At 38.1% G+C, this 21,162-nt stretch overlaps 1 protein-coding gene across 1 annotated transcript in view; it reads left to right on the top strand.

The window, feature by feature from the left end:
- lama5 (laminin, alpha 5) overlaps positions 1-21,162 on the top strand; it is a 143,838-nt gene that overhangs the window by 95,783 nt on the left and 26,893 nt on the right. Inside the window, 21 exon segments of the mRNA XM_048177262.1 lie at positions 1,006-1,150; positions 1,253-1,393; positions 1,641-1,754; positions 1,756-1,803; positions 5,877-5,981; positions 6,089-6,172; positions 6,309-6,539; positions 8,924-9,037; positions 9,227-9,357; positions 9,527-9,607; positions 12,472-12,686; positions 12,784-12,884; positions 12,963-13,146; positions 13,256-13,396; positions 16,098-16,249; positions 16,364-16,474; positions 16,588-16,699; positions 16,817-16,984; positions 19,514-19,710; positions 19,862-19,978; positions 20,066-20,220. Of these exon segments, the coding sequence (XP_048033219.1) occupies positions 1,006-1,150; positions 1,253-1,393; positions 1,641-1,754; positions 1,756-1,803; positions 5,877-5,981; positions 6,089-6,172; positions 6,309-6,539; positions 8,924-9,037; positions 9,227-9,357; positions 9,527-9,607; positions 12,472-12,686; positions 12,784-12,884; positions 12,963-13,146; positions 13,256-13,396; positions 16,098-16,249; positions 16,364-16,474; positions 16,588-16,699; positions 16,817-16,984; positions 19,514-19,710; positions 19,862-19,978; positions 20,066-20,220 (2,847 nt within the window).

Below are 21,162 nucleotides of genomic sequence, written 5' to 3'. Positions count from 1 at the left end.
AAAGAACAGCATTTATCTGAAATACAAAGCTTCTGTAGCATTATACACTACCGTTCAAAAGTTTGGGGTCAGTAAGAATTTTTATTTTTATTTTTTTGAAAAGAAATTAAAGAAATGAATACTTTTATTCAGCAAGGATGCATTAAATCAATCAAAAGTGGCAGTAAAGACATTTATAATGTTACAAAAGATTAGATTTCAGATAAACACTGTTCTTTTGAACTTTCTATTCATCAAATAATCCTGAAAAAAAATATTGTACACAAATATTTTGTACAATTGTACACATTAAATGTTTGTTGAGCAGCAGATCAGCATATTAGAATGATTTCTGAAGGATCATGTGACACTGAAGACTGGAGTAATGATGCTGAAAATTCAGCTTTGCATCACAGGAATAAATTACTTTGTCAAATATATTCAAATAGAAAACAGTTATTTTAAATTGTAATAATATTTCACAATATTACTGTTTTTTACTGTATTTTTAATTAAATAAATGTAGCCTTGGTGAGCAGACGAAACTTCTTTTAAAAACATTAAAAATCTTAGTGGTTCCAAACTTTTGGACTGTAATGTACAAACCATAAACAAAGCACTGCTTACGTACCATTTTGAATATCAATCATGCTGATGACGGCAGCCAGACGCGAACTCCCGCCGATTAGAGCCTACATGTGGAACACACCACAAAAACTAGCCCAACAGATGCTCACCGTTGGCCGAAGGCCGACCGTCGACTTGGTGTGTCACTGCCATTAGAGAAAAGCCAAGAGCTTGTTATTTGGACTTGGTCTGGTTGAGTATAATGCCCATATTTTGGATCTTCACATGCTCACAATAAGTTTTGCAATTAGTTCTGTGGAATTCCACAGGACATTGTCACATTTCATACCAATGAGTAGGAACTACAGGCATCCCATCATCCTAGAGTGTTGGCTGGCACATACCTCTACATACTTCATGCTATTTGCACCATGCCAAAGCACATTACTCTCTCCACAGGTGCAAGAACAACATTGTTGGCCGTCAGTGTGACAAATGTGCCCCAGGTTTCTATGGATACCCCAACTGCAGACCATGTGACTGCAGCGAGGCAGGAACTGAGATAGATGTGTGTGACTCCTTCACCGGACGCTGTTTATGCAAGGTGGCTCTTCCTCATATTATTTGTGAATGAATTTATGTATCAGTTTTCTCTCGAAACATCCTCATCATCTCTGTTAAATCAATGATGTGTCGTCACTCTCAGGAAAATGTGGAAGGCTCTCGTTGTGACCAGTGCAAACTGGGAACGTTCCATTTGGACCCCACTAATGCTAAAGGCTGCACCAAGTGCTTCTGCTTTGGAGCCACTGACCGCTGCCACAGCTCTGACAAACGGAGGAGTGAGGTACTGACCCAAAGATAAAGACCTGTTGTTTAACAAATAATGAATTCAGTCAGCTTTAGGCATGCACATATACACCTCCGTTCACTACTGTTGAATCTCCAGCCACAGTATAGTGTCATAATAATCATATTTAACCATCTGTCTATTGAATTGCCGTCACTGGCTACATGCAAGGTTTGTGAAAATTAAATCTGACTGGTGTAAAACTTTACTTTATATTTTTGCTTTGATTCGCCCACTCCTACAGATCATGGACATGGCTGGCTGGGTCCTTTTGAGGAGTGACAGACAGGAAGTGCCCGTGTCCACGTATCTCGATCAAGATCTGGTGGAGGCCGATCTGAGTGATGTACCTGACGTCTTCTCAGGACCTCCACTGGCAAGCTCCTCGCACTTACCTCGGCGATAAAGTGAGTCCACAACAATTCGTGATATTCAGAGCAGGACAAATTCAGTCATGCATATCTGTGCTCGGATCTTCGATACCTAGACTTTAAAGGTGCTCTCATCACTATATTGTGACGTCATGGCAGCTGCTGTGACATATGTTTCAACCAAGCTTATGGGTTAGACAGTAAGGGGCCAGACAGACAGCTGAGTCTTCATCAGATAGCTCACATTAAAGCTACAGGAAACATGAGGGTCAGACAAACAATATAATCTGATAACTCATGCACACCTTGTTTGGTCTGGTGCTGAATGTTGATGCCAAGTTTCAGATTAAATGCAGGCTTAGTGCAGTCTTTTGTTGACTCAGGAATTCTTGTCTTAAGGAGGCCATATTATTCCCTTTTTCAAAGTCTTGATTTTGTTTTGGGGTCTACCAGAATAGGTCTTCATGCTTGAATGGCAAAAAACACATTATTTTTCGCACATCGATTGGACCAGTGTGTTGTGATTGGTCAACCGCTTTGTGCATATTGTGGATGTCGCACCCCCTTACCGTAACCGTGAATTTCAGCACACTACTAACTAATTCAACCAGGGCCCACCCCCTTTATTTTGCATATGCAAAATTATTTAAAGGTGTCATGAATTGAGAAATCAAATGAAGAGTTCCATTGCAAAAACCTCTAAGTCCATCTGACATCTTTTCTTTTAAATTAGCAATTTTTACCAGGCTCCTGCGTTTAGGTTCAGTAATTTCACTTTAACCCTCTGGAGTCTGAGGCTGATCTGGGGCTGGAGAAGTTTTGACATGCCCTGACATTTGTGCTTTTTTCAGTTGTTCATAAACATATAAATGACAAAAGTGTCATTACACTGTATTCAGCACAAACTAGGCTACCATAATATGTGAGGAACATGTATGTACATGTTTGTATTTTTGAAGGAATAATGTTTATGCGTGGTTATTGAAAAAACAAAAAACTAAGTCACTGAAATAAGGCCAAAAAAAGTATATTAAATCTGTGTTCACAAGACTTCTGGGTATTGGAGATTGTAGACTAGAGTTTTTGCTTCAGAATTATGTAAAAATTATGCTGCCTACTCCTTCATATAAAACAATATATTGATTTAGTTTTTGTAAGACACTTTTTGTCAAGAAACACAGTATGCGTGGAGGTGTGAATCATCATGAACAATGGGTCCATTCTCATCTGAGAAGACAAAAGAATCACATAATAATGACCTGAAATGACTTGCATAATGACTTGCATATGACGTAGCGTCGACAGTTCCCATGATAGGGAACTAGCTAGTCCATGTTTTTTTTTGTTTGTTTGTTTGTTTTTTGGGCAACAAGGCACAGTAAAATGTCTGTTTCTGTCAGTTTTACAGCAGCTAAAGGCACTTGCAAAATCCTGTCTTTGTAATGATAGACAAAACATGATAAAAAATTGCTGCTCTGCAATTGAAAGCCGCTCATATGCACACCGTCATTCATCTTGAAATCATATGATTCGATTTGCATCTTTCTATTGGTTCTTCTGTGGACTTTTGCTGACAAAAGGAAGTGGCGTTTAGCGGTTTCTGCCAGCGAACTGGTATTTCTGAATGGGCTGATGCTGGGATTTAGCGGATTTGAAGCGAAAATATTTGATGAATGTATACTATGTGCGGAGAGCATTCATCATTATCTCATTTTTGACAGAGGTGGCATTTAGCGGCTTTTGCATCTCAAAATCTTCAAATTTTCCTTGATCTTTTGACACTCAAGAGGTCATTGTACTATAAAACATCTTCTAAGTTTCAGAACTCAAACTTCCTTGTTTGTCCAAAAACAGCTATACATGAAACCAAGCTCTGAAAGTTACTCATTTTGGATTTTGTCACATTATGACGTAATAGTGCGACGCTAGACCCCCTCAACAGAAGAAAATCATCAACTGCTTCTACATCATTGCATATTTGGCTTTGGCCCCTCCTACTGGTGCGTTAGTGAGATGAGAAGGAGAGTAGAGAGATACAGGATCACTGGACTAATAATAACATTACCTTCCAAAGGATCCTAATGCTAGGAAAGTGGTTATTTATTTTCAACTATGTGAATGTCTCAGTAGGGCATTATTTTTTTGTTTGGTGCATTTCACTGTGGACTTTTACTGTAAGATATGGACTGGACAGTAATGCAACAACATGTAAGTAATGTGTTCACTCTAATGCCTGATCTGTGACCAGTGAATTCTGATATAATGATTCATGTACAGTAGGGATGAGTATTGACACAATTTTCACGACTCGATTACTATTCACATGCTTTCGATTTGATTACAATTACGATTTCGATTCGATATCGATTATTTTGGATGTAGTATTTCAGTTACAGTACATGGCAAATTTTCTAGAGGAAAAAAATCTCTCAACTAATGCCATAAACTATATGTAAGTCAGTTGGTACTACTATAATAATATTGAAGGTTAAATTAACTTATTTATATACAAACACTTAAATTACACTCAATGATGTTTTTATTATGAATCAAGTTTAGAATTACATAATCATATTTCTACTCCAATTCGTTTTTTGGAAATATAAACATTTAAATTGTGGCTGTCAAAACTGATTTATTCAAACATGTATTAAATATTGAAGAACATTAATGAATATGTAACAGTGCATAGCTATATTTATCAGAATGTTGCTTTCTAGAGTTCACTTTTCTAGCTGACTAATGAGTTTATGGTCACTGAATGTGTTTTTCGGAGGTGAATGTGACGTTACGTGACACTGTTTTATTGACATCTTTCCGAGGTTGAAACACTGATTGAGCGATTACACGAGACATGATACGATTTCAGTAAGTTGTACTGTATATTTTAACGTACCTTCAGATGTTCATGTTTATTTCGTGCTGTAACTGGTATTAAAGCGGAGGAGAGGATGATCACATGCTTCTCTTTAACTGAGGCGCTAAAGCGATCTGTCACGCCACATTAAACAGCGCCAAAACGGTATTTATTTTTTGAATCTCATAATAAGATGGACGTCATTTGAAATCTGAGACTTTGCTTCATATCAAAAGTAACAAAGCACAAAGATTATTGTGATTTATTGGACGGGAGGCGCTACATATTCCGCTCATTCATCAACTGAAAACAGACTAATCAATTCTTGGGATTTAAGAATCGATATCGGTTCGTAAAAATGAGAATCAATTAAAATCAAGAAATCAGTATTTTTTACCCAGCCCTAATGTACAGTCAGATTTTCTTTGTTTCAAAATCTTTATTTCTGTTTATGCGTCAGTAAATCAAACCAATGACTAAACAGTCAAATTAACATTGTTTCTCTTACAATCTGTTATTTAAATTGTGATTAAATTATATACAGAAAGCGATCAAAGAACGCTCCCTTTATAATTGCTGGAGCTGTCAATCAGTGACTGAGTTCTGGACTCTTGCCAAAACTCCCGTTATTATCAATGATGCATAATGAATCTCTTATGTACATCATGTTTGCACTGTTAGTCTTGATGAAAGCATTCGTGAGAGTGCAGAAATCGAGTTGCAATGACGAGATCACTGCATTCATGCAATCTACAGACATGTCTGTCATCGGCTAAAATGCTCATCACATAAATATAATATTATAATCGACACTTTTCACGATTAGTTAATATCGACAGCTGTAATAGTAAAAACATAGTAAAAGTTTTTGAGAGAGTTCCACATGTAATACTTATTTTATATGCAAGGATGTTAGCCAATCACAGCCAGTGGGCGTTTACACTGAAGTCTCACAGAAGACACGCCCCTTAAAACAGAGCGTTCAAATCAGAGGCTAAAATCAGGGTAGAAAATGGCCTTTTATTTCTAAATGATGACACAATTTTTTTTGTAAGAATCAAACTAACATTATAAGTGCATCTCAGGAAACATAAAATAATTTTTTTAAAAATGCAGTTCATGACCCCTTTAAATGAGGAATATTGTGACGTTTACTTTGTGCTTTTGCAGACCTTTTTACACAAAGAAAGTTGAAAATGTAAGAAAGCATAATAGGTTGATTTTGTGTTCTCTTTCCCATGTGTATGTGTAGGTGTCGGCCTACGGCGGCTATCTGCGCTACCGCTTGCACACCCAGACGATGCGAGGTGATGCTTTTCTGATGGTCGAGACCATACGACCGGACATTATACTCAAGGTACCAGCGTAGACTCTCCCTCTGTCAAGTTTATTTAGAATCTATACATAAAGTTGAAGTTCAGCCTTATTGAAAATCTTTGTGTGTGTATGTCTGTGTGTGTACAGGGGAATCAGATGACTCTGGTGTACATGGAAAGAGAGTATTCCTCTCCTGAAGACCCTCATGAGGGGATCGTCCACCTGGTGGAGGTGAGGAAATGAGTAACAAATACTACAAAAAAAAAGGAATATGGTCTTCAGACATGAACAAACTGAATTGTTTGTATGAGTGCACAAAATAATTCCTCAGCTGTTGTAGCTCAACTTTCCTCTTTCTCATTTAAAGGAGAGTTTCAGGCACGCTCAGACTGGGAACTCTGTGTCCCGTGAGGAGTTAATGATGGTGTTGGTGGCGCTGGAGTCCCTGCAGATCAGAGCGCTGCACTCTCAGTCCGCCCTGTCCGTGTCGCTGCGCGCTGCTGTGCTGGAGGTGGCGGAGAACCGGCCCTCTGGACGCCACGCCAACAATGTTGAAATTTGTCTGTGCCCAGGACACTATCTAGGAGACTCCTGTCAGGTAGTGTGCTTTAACAAACACATCTATTCTGTAACTTGATGCCTTTTAGAGGATCTGTGTGAATATTGCTTGATCTGAACCAGAGTTTGATTGCTCCTCTCTTCCCCTGTGTTCATATTAGTGTTGTCATGATACTGGAGTTTCTAACTTTGATACGATACCTTGAAAAATATCAATATTCAGTACTATTTTCGATACCACAGGAAAAACTGCCATACAGATATTTTTATTACATTTTTGATAATTTGAGTAATTCTGCTGCAATAGCTTTCACACAGCACATGGAGGCTTTATTTGAAAGTAAAATATACACAAAAAAGACCAGTAAACAGTCAGTAATAAAATATGAACAAATAAACAATTTGCAAACAATAGCAGAAGTAAATTAGATTAGAATAAAGAGAATAATTAAATAAATATTGCTTTAAGTTTTTCACGTGGGTCAAACAGTAGTGTTCAGTTAAGAAACGATACAGAATTTAAATAAAGTAAATATATGAAGAATTTGGTTCCATAACGTTATAAATCCATTTTGATTAATTTGAGTAAAAAGGTGTTTTCTTTATCAAGAAAGCGGCAAGATGAAAACCACTATTTTCTGTTTCAAACTTCCACATAGCATCTTTTGGTTATAAAAACATTACAAATTCAAATCTAGATTTTGATTTTCAAAGGTTTATTATAAAAAGGGATAATTTTTTCCCCAAAATGCAATAAATCCATGACACTTTTTTTCCAAAATGCAATTAATCCATGACACTTTTTTTCAAAATGCAATTAATCCATCAATATAAAAGTCATTTTTCATATTGAAAATGCACAACAAAGTAAGTTGATCCACGTATATGAAAGCCTCTGAACTTTGTCAATACTAATCTTATATTCAGGCATTTGACTAAAAATACATGCAGTCGTCGCTCCCAAAATGATTTCAACGAGTCATCTTGTTAATGTTATAAATTAATTATGTCTCCATTTGTCATTACAGATTAAAGAGTATCTGGCGCCACCGTACAGTTAAAATAAACACATTTACAGAGTACACTGGTATTAAAAACGGCTTTTAAAAACTGTCCATGATTCAGTTTTGGGGAGCGTGACAGAAGTTTGATGCTGTCGTGGAACAAGCAACAGCTTTATCGAGTGCCTCATCATCTGAATCTCCTCACGTAAATGACTTGCGTTTCATTGAACAGGTTCATCAATGCCGTCAAAATCATTCATTTTTATGTTTTTGTTGATCACAAAGTACAAAGCAGATGGGTGTATTCAGAGCGCCGCCTGTTTACAGTGTGTGGAATGGAGCGCTGTGATTGGTTGAGCGGATATATCGCATTCTGCAGAAAAAGGAGACTGGCGTTTTTCGCGTTTTGGAAAGAAAGGGAGAAAACATGACAGAATAACACGACGGATATCACATTATGTGCAAAATTAATAAATGACTTTTCAATACCGACCAGATACAATACTGATTTTGGTGGAAACTAATTATTATTTTTTTTTTTTAAATGGCTTTTATTGCATTTTGGAACCAAAATTTTTATTAGGTTTATTAGGCTGCTGTCACTTTAAGAGCTTATGCACAGATCCAATATACTGTTACACAACATGCGCTATCTTTCTCAACTACTTATTTTCCCAAACTGTCTGTATTTACCTGAATGCTAGCCAAGATGGACATTTTGACATATTAGTGTGTGTATTTGAGCATTTAAGAGTGAAATGACACGAAAAACAACTCAATTTGGTACTCGTGAGCTGTTTGAGATGTGGCTTTATGTGTGCGGCACTTCTATTGTGGTGCGCGTGAATTGGCGTGAATGTGAAAATTTGGCGCAACACAAGCACTACTAAAACCGGAACGACTGAGACGAGTGAGTTGATAGGAGATGGGTGTGTGTCAAACTCTAAATTCGTGTACCAATACTGCAGAAAAGGAGTATTGGAAGCGTTTCAGATATTTCAGTATCGATACATATTGAAATATCAATATTTTTGACAACTCTAGTTCACATATTATTATTTGGTCCGAACCGCGGTGCGTTTGCATCAGTGCCGGCACATAACAGTGCTTGTGTCTATCTGCTGTGAATGTGCAGCAAATGTTCAAAAGAATGCAGGAGTCAATTTCTGCTGAAGGCGAGCCGAAATGAGAAATGCATTCTCTCTGCTTGCAGTGCGTCAGTCAGGCTTGTTAGGAAAGGCGGACACAAACACGCGGTTTTGTCGAATCGTACGTCATCAATAGTGGTTCACTTCCACGATTCCCATCCCATCAGAAATACAGAGTAGCACAATACAAGTAATTATTAAAAAGAGAATATTGTGCAGTTGTTCAAACTGGGTATTGTTAACATGTCAATTTCTTCATCTCCTTCTCTCAGCAATGTGCTCCAGGCTACTACAGAGACACTAAAGGGCTGTTCCTCGGAAAATGCGTCCCCTGCAACTGTAACGGTCACTCTGATCAGTGTCTGGATGGCTCTGGGATATGCATGGTGAGTTCAGCCCCTAAGTCATATATAAATCACATTACAGACTTCAACATGGGCGATATATTGCTGTTGCACATTCCACTGGGTATAGTAAAATGTCAAACGTCATGGAAAACAAACTCGTAAATCCAAGAATGGAAAACTCAGAGGTTCAGTTAGGCATTTACTGAAAGTTTAAATCTTTATACACAGAACTGCCGGCACAATACTGCTGGAAACCACTGTGAGAAGTGCCAGGGCGGTTTTCACGGTAACAACACAGTGGATGGCCATGCGGTGTCCTGCTCCAGCTGCCCCTGCCCGCTGCAAGTTTCTTCAAACAAGTCAGTGCTCCATTTCATCATTTCAACAACTAATTTACTGTTTCCTGTTCTTCTCAAACTTAGTTTCCTTCAGTTTCCTGGGTTTTTTTTAGTTTTCAACCAGTGCTGGATATCCCAGCATGCCTCATTCTCAGAGTAAAGGATGTTGTCTGTTTGGTCTTGTTATCAGTTTTGCCATTCGCTGTGTGGAGAGGCCCAATCAAATGCAGTGTCTGTGTATGCCTGGCTATGCTGGATCCAAGTGTGAGAGGTACAGTTATGAAACATCCACTTATTTTATTTACAGCGCTCAGCGTAAATGAGTACACCCCCTTTGAAAAGTAACATTTTAAACAATATCTCAATGAACACAAAAACAATTTCCAAAATGTTGACAAGACTAAGTTTTATATAACATCTGTTTAACTTATAACATGAAAGTAAGGTTAATAAAATAACTTAGATTACACATTTTTCAGTTTTACTCAAATTAGGGTGATGCAAAAATGAGTACACCCCACAACAAAAACTACTACATCTTTGTATGGCCTCCATTATTTTTCATGACAGCACCAAGTCTTCTAGGTATGGAATGAACAAGTTGGCGACATTTTGCAACATCTATCTTTTTCCATTCTTCAAGAATGACCTCTTTTAGAGACTGGATGCTGGATGGAGAGTGATGCTCCCATAGGTGTTCGAATGGGTTCAGATCAGGAGCCACTGAATCACTTTCACCCTGTTCTTCTTCAGAAATCCAACAGTGGCCTTAGATGTGTGTTTAGGAACATTGTCATGTTGGAAAAGGGCACGGAATGATGGTAGCATCTTCTCTTTCAGTATAGAGCAGTACATCTGTGAATTCATGATGCCATCAATGAAATGCAGCTCCTGACACCAGCAGCACTCATGCAGCCCCACATAAGGACACTGACACCACCATGCTTCACTGTAGGCTCCATGCATTTTTCTTTGTGTTCCTCACCTTTGCGATGCCATACAGTTTTGAAGCCATCAGTTCCAAAAACATTTATCTTGGTCTCATCACTCCAGAGTATAGAGTCCCAGTAGTCTTCATCTTTGTCAGCATGGGCCCTGGCAAACTCTAGGCGGGCTTTTTTGTGCCTGGGCTTTAGGAGAGGCTTCTTTCGTGGTGAGAGGCTCCTCTGCAGTGTACGCTGTATTGTGTCACGGGAAATAGTCACTCCAGTTTGGCTTTCTACTTCTTTAGATAACTGCAGTTAACTTGCATGCCGATTTTCTTCAACCCTTCTCATCAGAAGACGCTCCTGTCGAGGTGTTAACTTCCGTGGACGACCTGGACGTCTCTGTGAGATGGTTGCAGTTCCATCTTTTTTAGATTTTTGTACCAATTTTGCTACAGTATTCTGACTAATAAGTAAAGATTTGCTGATCTTCACCTTTCTGGTGTAAAGAAATTATTTTCTTTCTCAGGTCTTGTGACATTTCTCTTCCATGTGGTGCCATTGCTGACAGCATGAAATGGGGTTTTAACACCCTTTTATAGTCAACTGTCTGCTGGACACCTGTGTAATGAATAATTAGACTCACCTGTGGTTGAATTCTTGTTAAATTAGACATTTGTAGTCTAAAATTTAGCTTTGCTCCAGAGACTTTCAGTGGGGTGTACCCATTTTTGCATCACCCTAATCTGAGTAAAACTGAAAATTTTGTTCTCTAAGTTATATTATTAATCTTACTTTCATGTTATAAGTTAAACAGATATTATATTAAACTTGGTCTTGTCAACATTTTGGAAATTGTTTTTGTGTTCATTGAGATATTGTTAAAAATGTTACTTTTCAAAGGGAGTGTACTCATTTACGCTGAGCACTGTATCAATATAAATAAAACAGGGTTGGCGATTTAACATGTTAATGTAATTATGTAGTTATGGAAAAAATAACACTTTAAAATGATTGACACACTTCATAAAGAGAGCCATTAACTTCATTCCTGAAATAATCAGCTGTTATCATGAATCAAATGAATTAATGACTCACCTGACCCACCTACTGGCAGTTATAGTTTCTTATTGAGAGTATCACTTCTTTAAAAAAAAAAAGTATTTAATATTTTCATAATAAAAATATAGGGATAGTTCACCTAAAAATGAAATTGTATTATATGCATTCATTCCACCTCTGAGTTGCAATAAACAGTCTGTAAATATGCCTACATGCCAATTCAAATTATGGTTAAAAAATTAGTTTATGCGTAATAAATTCCATGTTGAATCAAATAAAACATTTTTTTTCTAAAGCTACTTTTTATTATGCCTATTTCATACTTTTCTAATTTAACACAATAATGACTTTAAATGACTTTAAATTATCTTTTTACAGAAGAGGATTAGGGCCAAGCAATAATAAAAAAAAAAAACATCTCGAGATTAAAGTTGTTAAATTTCGAGAAAAAAGTTGAAATAAAATGTTGAGAATAAACTTGTTAAATTACGAGAAAAAAAAATAAATTTCAAGAAAAAAGTCGAGATAAAATGTTGAGAATAAAGTCATTAAATTACGAGAAAAAAAGTCGTTAAATTACGAGAACAAATTCGTTAAATTATGAGAAAAATATTGTTAAATTTCGAGAAAAAAGTCGAGATAAAATGTTGAGAACAAATTCGTTAAATTATGAGAAAAATATTGTTAAATTACGAGAAAAAAGTTGAGATAAAATGTTGAGGAGAAACTCATTAAATTATGAGAATAAATTCATTAAATTACGAGAAAAAAGTTGTTAAATTATGAGAACAAATTCGTAATTTAACGACTTTTTTCTCATAATTTAATGAGTTTATTCTCAACATTTTATCTCGACTTTTTTCTCGAAATTTAACAACTTTAATCTTGAGATGGTTTTATTTTTTTATTATTGCTTGGCCCTAATCCTCTTCCATATCTTTTTAATCACAGCACATCATGTAAAAAATTTGATTAAAAATTTGAATTGCTTGACAGTCCTAAAATAAAAATAAAAATGCAATAAAAACAATTAAATAATTTATACAATTATTATACATTATTATCATCGTTAATAAATAATTAATTATCAATTAGAAAATCATAAATGAAAATCACTAAATTATTTATTTTCTACATGTGAATGCAGGTGTGCACCAGGTTACTATGGAAACCCAATGGTGATTGGCAGCACATGTCAGCCGTGCAACTGCAATGGAAACTCAGACCCCAACATGCTGTTCAGCGACTGCCACCCTTTGACGGGCGAGTGTCAGAGCTGCATGCACAACTCCGCCGGGCCGCACTGTGAAATCTGTGCCCCTGGTTTCTACGGTGATGCCATCACGGCCAAGAACTGCACCCGTAAGGCAACTTTATATACTGTAAAGCACATCTGTCATCTGAAAGGTGTTTAAAGTGTTCTTATGACTGCGTTTTTCCCCCCAACTGCACTACCCAGGATGCAACTGTTCTCCCTGTGGCACTGCACATTGTGACCCTCACACCGGGCAGTGTCACTGTAAGTCTGGTGTGGTGGGATCCCACTGTGACCGCTGTGAGGTATGTCTGCATATCTTGTGTGTCTTTATTTATTGTTTTGTCTCAATAGTAATGTTTTTTGTTGTTGTTGTTGTTTAGAATGGGGCATTTGGCTTTGATTCCTGCACCGGTTGCCGTAAGTGTGATTGTGATGCAGCAGCTGCATTGGTTCAGCCGTGTGACCCTGTTAACGGCTCGTGTGCCTGTCGGCCTGGGGTCAGCGGACCGAACTGCCGCCAGTGTGCTCCGGGTTACTGGGGCTACAGCCCTAATGGCTGCAAGAGTGAGTCTAAAGCACACATACACAAAACAGGAGGAGATATTACACATTATCAGTTGTTTTAATGAGACGGGTGTGTGTGTGTGTGTGTGTGTGTGTGTGTGGTCTGTAGAGTGTGAGTGTAGGGGAGGTCGCTGTGACCCTCGCACAGGAGAGTGCCGCTGCACAACAGGTCTGACAGGGAAGCAGTGTGACACATGTCTTAGTCAACACAGTGTCCCAGTGCATCATGGAGCAGATTTGCGCTGTGAGGGTGAGTACTGCTTCACTGGTCAGAAATATTTGTTTTTAAGAAATGAAGAATTTTACTCAGCAAGGATGCTTGAAATTGATCAAAAATCACTGTAAAGGCATTTATTACCAGTAATGCATTACAATTTTAAAAGTAATGCATTACAGTATTGCGTTACACACCGCCCTTTCACACCAAAAGTGAAATGAATAAACTTCAGGCTGAAGGAAATGCAAATTCACGTCTGTACAGTAGAGGGTGCAGTTCAAACAAACAAACATCTCAGCTGTGCTGCAGTTCAGGGCTGGATTTCCAGATAAACATGTCTCTTAGCGCGCTGCGAAGACTCTAAAGGTATATAAGTTATACCTTTTCTAGGCGTGTTCCCTGAACTATACCTTAGGAGGTTGCTTAAGGTATTTCTTCTTAAAGGGATAGTTCACCCAAAAATGAAAATTTGATGTTTATCTGCTTACAAGCATCCAAGATGTAGGTGACTTTGTTTCTTCAGTAGAACACAAATGATGATTTTTTTACTCCAACCGTTGAAGTCTGTCAGTCGTATAATGCGTGTCAATGGGAACTCCATCTATAAGAGTTAAAAAAAAACATGCACAGACAAATCCAAATTAAACCCTGCGGCTCGTGACGACACATTGATGTCCTAAGACACGAAACGATCAGTTTGTGCGAGAAACCAAACAGTATTTATATCATTTTCATTATATCCATTTATTATATCATTGCAGCTTCCATAAACTTCTGTCTATGGAATATGACAAGCGTGGAGCACGTCTGTCTCTGGTTCAGCGCCAAAGCAGATTTGAATTTAGCAGTAAATCTTTGCATTTTATTCTTTGCCATTATCCTAATCGAACACTGGGTGTATTGAAACTTCAGAATTATATTCATATAGACTGTCAACAGTAATAAGGTATAGCTAAGAGTGCTCCAGATCAACCTTATGAATGAATGAATGACTTACAGAAGGTATATATAACTAATAACGTTTCAGGAAACATGCATTAACATTAAGGTACAGCTTAAGATATAATTTACGAGTTAAGAAGGATTTAGGAAATCCAGCCCTGGATCACAGAAGAATAGGACACAGGAGAAGAAAGTTCAGCACTTTTGCTTAAGCAGTAAAAACAAAGAAATGTGATGTTTATCTAAAGTCATTTTTGCTTATTAGTATTGTTGAATTGGATCACCAGAGATCAGAAGCAATGACATTGCTTAATAAAGTGAGATTAAATACAAAAAGTATATTTCTGTTATTTAACATTAATTATTGCCGGTTTGTGATATTCTTGATATTCTGAGTTTGCATTTCACTGTTTTTATTCATTTTAAGGAATACTGAATCTGTTTTTGTGCAAGTGATATGAGTAAATGTATGATCACATTTATTCTAGAGCTAGTCTTGAATAACCATCACGTTGATGCAGCGAACGCAGCGCTTAGCCTCGATTTATCTCAATGTGGGCCCAGGAGAGCTGTCAGTCAATGCATACATGGGAAGACAAAGTAACTTGAATTATTTATTCAAAAAATAAATCAGATATTTTAAAAATAATGCATTATTTTACTAGTTACTTGGAAAAAAAGTAATCTGATTACGTTGCTCTCGTTACTTGTAATGGGTTAACACTGTTTATAACATTACAAACATTACAGATTTAGGGTACATTTACACAACAACGATGTACTGAAACGGAAATGTTTTTTCTTTGTACAGATGACAACATTATCAAAACTATCCCCGTTCACACGGATCTGCAAAACTGACTAAAAACGCTGAATTATGCATGCAAGACAAGTAGTTGGTGATGCCACTTTGTAAAGAAAGACTATGCCAAACATGCATGCCTATTCATTATTTTCACAGTTTACTGCACTTCAGTATTCTTCTCCTTATTTCCCTATAGTGGCTAATAAATCGGAAGTCTCACACATTCACGGAAAACACCTTATCTTCGCGTTGAAAATAAGGCGGATAGACTGAACATGTAATACGCATGTGCATGCCGTCACCATTTTCACAGATTCGCGTTTTTGCAGTTTACATGGATGTGGCGGACGGTATCGATTTCAAAAACTTGCACTTTGAAACCCGTTTTCAAAAGTTTGCATTTCAGGCCTCCAGAACACCGATGTTGTGTAAATGAAGGCATAAAAACGCATAAAAAGTTTTCAGTTTTTAGTTGAAAATGGTGTCATGCCCCTTATATTTCAAATAATTGCTGTTCTTCTATCAAAGAATCCTGAAAAAAATTGTATCACAGTTTCCACAAAAATAGGAAGCATCACAACTGTTTTCAACATTGATAATAATATAATATGATTTCTGAAGGATCATGTGACACTGAAGAGTAATGATGCTGAAAATTCAGCTTTGATCACAGAAATAAATTACATTTTAAAATATATTAAAACAGAAATCAGTTGTTTTAAATTGTAATAATATTACTGTTTTTATTGTATTTTTGATGAAATACTTGCAGCGTTGTTGATTCATTAGAGACCTTTTATACACATTCAAAAATCTTACCAACCCCAAATTTTGAATGGTAGTGTATATACAACTGAGTCAATAATAAAATTGCTCACTCATTAATTAATTTACTCTGTCAATACAAAGGCAATTGTAAACAATATTTTTGCGGGTCTCAGTTCATTTCACTCATCAGACGGTGATTGTTTTGCATTATGTATTTAGTCTGTGACAGCTGTGTGATAGTGCTGCTGGAGGATCTGGACAAGATAAACCAGATGTATCAGTCCGTTGCCAATCAGCTGACCAGCCTCAATGCCAGCTCATTCGCCTGGGCTCAACTAAACCGCCTCAATGCATCTATACAGGAAATTGCAGTGAGTCTCTCTCTTTCAGACTCAAACACTCTCTCAGACTTTTACATTTTAGGATTTGCCCACATTAGTTATGTATGTATTATAATGATAACTAACTATAATTTGATGCCACAGAATGCCATTAGAAACTACAACAGCACTCTGGACGAGAGCAGGAACCGTGCTGATGTGCTGGAGGGAGAGCTGCAAATCATCAACTTGGATATTAAAGAGTTAGAGGAAAAGGTATGAGAACATACCACCAAATGAACTTATTCTGTGTCAAACCATCAATGTCTAAAAGGGACCATAAAACCATTTGATCATATTGACTAAGTGGTTTTGTGTCCGTGTATTAGGCCTCGGTCACACAGAAGAAAGGAGATGCTTTAGAGAACAACACTAACTCCACACACAGAAGAGCACAAGACCTGCTTGGGTTCATCAAAGGCATCATGGGAGATGTGGAAGGTGGGAGTGTGACAATCTAGAACAGACACTTGAAAATAGCCATGTCTTATTACATTTACCCTTTATACTTACATATCACAGCCATATTCAACTGACAACTTTTCTGCATCTGCCCAGATATTATACTGCGGTTGAACCGGACTGCACAGAATGAGACCAGTGTGACCAATGAGGATCTGGCTAGAAAGATAGCAGAGGTGGAGTCCATGCTCAGAGAGATGCGCTTCAGAGGCTTTGATTTCCAGATGAGACAAGCAGAAAATGAGCTGGAACAAGCCAAAAAGTGTGAGTGACAGGACAGACTGAGTCTATAAAAAATGTATATGAAATCACCAACCTCAGCTACTTTCATTTTATTGTGTAACATTTAACTGATCATTTTATAACATTTATAAGCTTATAACCCATTATAAGTACTTGATGTTGCATTGGAAAGATACACATTACACTTTACTTAAAGCCTTTATATACTCTTGATTGCCAAAAGTATTGGGACACCCCTCCAAATCATTGAATTCAGGTGTTTCAATCACTTCCATGGTCACAGGTGTATAAAGTCAAGCACCTAGGCATGCAGACTGATTCTACAAACATTTGTGAAAGAATGGGTAGCTCTCAGGAGCTCAGTGAATTCAAGCGTGGTACTGTGATTGTACAGGTTTCCACCTTCCACTGTGCAATAAGTCCATTCATGAAATTTCCACAGTCAACTGTTAGTGGTATCATAACAAAGTGGAAGCAATTGGGAACAACAGCAACTTAGGCATGAAGTGGTAGGCCAGGTAAAATCACAGAGCGGGGTCAGCGCATGCTGAGGTGCACAGTGCGCAGAAGACCTCCAGACGTCATGTGGCCTTCAGATTAGCTGAAGAACAGTGCGTAGAGAGCTTCATGGAATGGGTTTCCATGGCCGAGCAGCTGCATCCAAGCCTTACATCACCAAGTGCAATGCAAAGCGTTGGATGCAGTGGTGTAAAGCACGCCGCCACTGGACTCTAGAGCAGAGGAGACGTGTTTTCTGGAGTGACCAATCACGCTTCTCTGTCTGGCAATCCGATGGACAAGTCTGGGTTTGGAGGTTGCCAGGAGAACGGTACTTGCCTGACTGCATTGTGCCAAGTGTAAATTTGGTGGAGGGGGGTTATGGTGTGGGGTTGTTTTTCAGGGGTTGGGTTTGACCCTTAGTTCCAGTGAAAGGAACTCTTAAAGTAGATTTTGACACTGTTGGACATTGTTGATATTTGAAATCAACCCAAACAAACCCACCCCTCTGTTCATTGCTCCGCCTCCAAAACTCACACTCCAATACTAACCACCCTGCTCCGAGTCGGTCTCGAACCCCGGCCCGATCGCTGCTGGCATGCGAGATGAGTACACTGACAATGCTGCTAAACACCTCATTCTCTAGCGGTCATCAGTGTGCAGTGGTTTAACTGCAAAACTCTCACTATCTGGCCTCTGTTACACACGCAATGCGAGTGGATGTCTGTTTATCACAACTGACGCACAACAAAGTGCTTCACGAAAAATAAAGCGCAGTTGATGAACGAACGACAAGGAAGCGCAAAAAATGAACGTACAGTACTCAAGAGTAAATACAAAGTGTTTGTTGTTAGTGTCCAACAGCACAGCAGCTCCAGACAATCAAAACCCAGTGTTACTCACATGAGAAGCGGATCAAAGCAGCCTCCACATCTGTTTTCAGGTCTTCCCGCTTAGCTCTCTCCAGCGCTGGAAAGCTTTTCTAATATAAACGCGGTCCTAAAGCGCTTGCCCAGTCATAATCCTTCATTCCAGTGATATTCATTTAAGCTGTATTGTATCGTGTCCCATCTCTCCTTCTGCAGTTTTTTTTTTCTTATTTTCAAATCTTCCTCTTGCTCATTCTCTCTCCTCTACCATCATACACCCCCTAATGCTGATTGGTTAGACGTTTGTTGTTGGTGTCGCCCGGCTAACTTCCAAACAGTGTTTTTGAAATTCTACTGAGTCTACCTTTAATACTTCAGCATACCAAGTCATTTTGGACAATTTCATGCTTTTGGGGATGGCCCCAAACTGCTCCACCAGTGCTGAAAGCAAGGTCCATAAAGACATGGATGAGTGAGTTTGGCGTGGAGGAACTTGACTGGCCTGCACAGAGTCCTGACCTCAACCTGACAGAACACCTTTGGGATGAATTAGAGACTGTGAGCCAGGCCTTCTCGCCAACATCACTGCCTGACCTCACAAATGCACTTCTAGAAGAATGGTCAAAAATTCCCATAAACACCCTCCTAAACCTTGTGGAAAGCCTTCCCAGAAGAGTTGAAGCTGTTATAACTGCAAAGGGTGGGCCAACTCCATGTTAAACCCTACGGATTAAGAACGGGATGTCGTTTAAGTTCATGTGCACGTAAAGGCAGGCGTCCCAAAACTTTTGGCAATATAGTGTATAATGCATTATAAAAACAGTTTTAATGCACTAATTATGCCTTGTAATGTACCATGTAATGCATCTCATCAATAATTGTAATCACAGTTATAATGCATTATAATACTTATGTATTCACTGTTACACCTTTAGAAAGCATAATGCATTATAAACACATCACAAACAACCAGAATCTGCAAATATTATAATGCATGGTTACAGTTATTTATGAAGAAAATATCATGCATAACAGTGTACATTATGAATACTTTTACGATGCATTATACATAAAGGCTTCAAATAAAGTGTTACTGAAAAGTGAACATGTTTTTATTTTAAAAAAATAAAAAGCTGACACTTTTGTATCCACATTTATAAGTGTTGATGTTGTCTCTCTGTAGTGATAGATCGTGTGAAAAATGAGATTACAAACCGGACGTTAAATAATGAGGCTGTGGCAGAGAATGTCAAAAACAAACTGAACCAGTTCAATCAGCAGCTGATGGACCTGAGAGATGCCCTGAATGAGGCCGTCAACAACACCGCAAACGCCGTAGAAGCCAACAATGTTAACCAGAAACGCATGGAGGAGCTCCAGGTAATCATTCAAACACACTGACACAGTTTGAGCTGAATTGGCCACACATCATTCATTCATTCATCTGCATAGAGATTTTAATTGGAATCACAGGAAGAACTTTTTACTGAATTGCAATTCCATTCAAAAGCACATTATTGTGTTTTTCTAGAAAAGAATAAATGACCTGCGTGAGAAGCAGAAGGAGGTGGAGAACCAGCTGCAGATGGCAGAGGATGATGTGACCCAGGTCAACGATCTGCTCTCCATGCTCCAGGACTCCAAGGAGGTACAGAGAATCACAACATTTCTGTATTTACCGTAAATGAACCTCACTGAGCACATGCATGCTGTCTCTGGATGTTCATGTTATCAGGATTATGAGCGTCTGGCCGCTCAGTTGGATGGAGCAAGACAGCCCTTAGCTGAGAAGGTGCAGAAGTACGCTCCAGCCGCCAATAAAATTCCCCTGGTGGAGGCTGCAGAGAAACACGCTGAAATGCTGGACCAGCTCGCCAAGAATCTTTCCAGGTGTGTGTCTACATTGTAATGGTCAACTTAAATGGGGTTTTTAGGGTGTGTTTACACAGCAACGATGTACTAAAAATTGAAAGTTTTTCCTTTGCATTTATTGTGTACAGAAGACAACATTGTCAAAACAATCCTGCAAAAATGATTTAAAACTGCTGTATTGTTCATGCCAGGCCAGTAGTTGGCGATGTGTCACGTATTGGCACGGAGACAAGAAGGTAGATCCATATGCAGCTTTAATGGGGTAATCCAGAAACGTAATCCAAAACAGGCAAGGGTCAAAATCCACAGAAACAGTCCATACAAAAACCAGAAAAACACAAAGAAAACCAAAACGGAGAAACCAGAACCATACACGAAAACACCATAACAAAAGCAGAAACAAACCGGGTATAAATAGACAGACGCTAATGATGAAACACAAAAATGAAGGAATAATGAGTCCGGGAAGTGGTTATGGGAAATGAAGTCCAAAAGTGAAAACAAGAGTCCGGGTTGGAGTGCCCTCTAGTGGCTAAAGAAACACTACTAACCTATAGACTGACCCTGCGTTCCATTCGGAAGGGCCCTAATCCCTTGAAAGGGTTTACCCTCCGGAGTATATATATACTTTTTTTGGAACGCACTTCTGCGTCATCTTAACGAGACAATCAAGGAGGCGCCTTCATCTTTTTTCCCCTGGTGTACTCTCTGTATTAACACTTTACACAGACATTAAAACAAAGAAGACAGTAAAGACAATTTTAAAATAATTAAAGTAACATAAAAATAGCCATGATTAATTAAAAAAAAAATGCATTAAAGGCAGGGTAGGTAAGAAATTTTGTTCCAAATTTGTTTAAACTTTCTATATATATACATGCATAATTAAAATGTAAGAACTCTGATAAAAAGAGTATAAAAATCGAATGACTCTAGACCGTTTAATCTGTATTAAACACA

This window comes from Megalobrama amblycephala, linkage group LG24, assembly GCF_018812025.1.
Source record: "Megalobrama amblycephala isolate DHTTF-2021 linkage group LG24, ASM1881202v1, whole genome shotgun sequence".
In the NCBI taxonomy this organism is placed as follows: Eukaryota; Metazoa; Chordata; class Actinopteri; order Cypriniformes; family Xenocyprididae; genus Megalobrama; species Megalobrama amblycephala.
The sequence above is the reverse complement of the archived record's forward strand: the minus strand, read 5'-3'. Positions and strand labels throughout refer to the sequence as shown.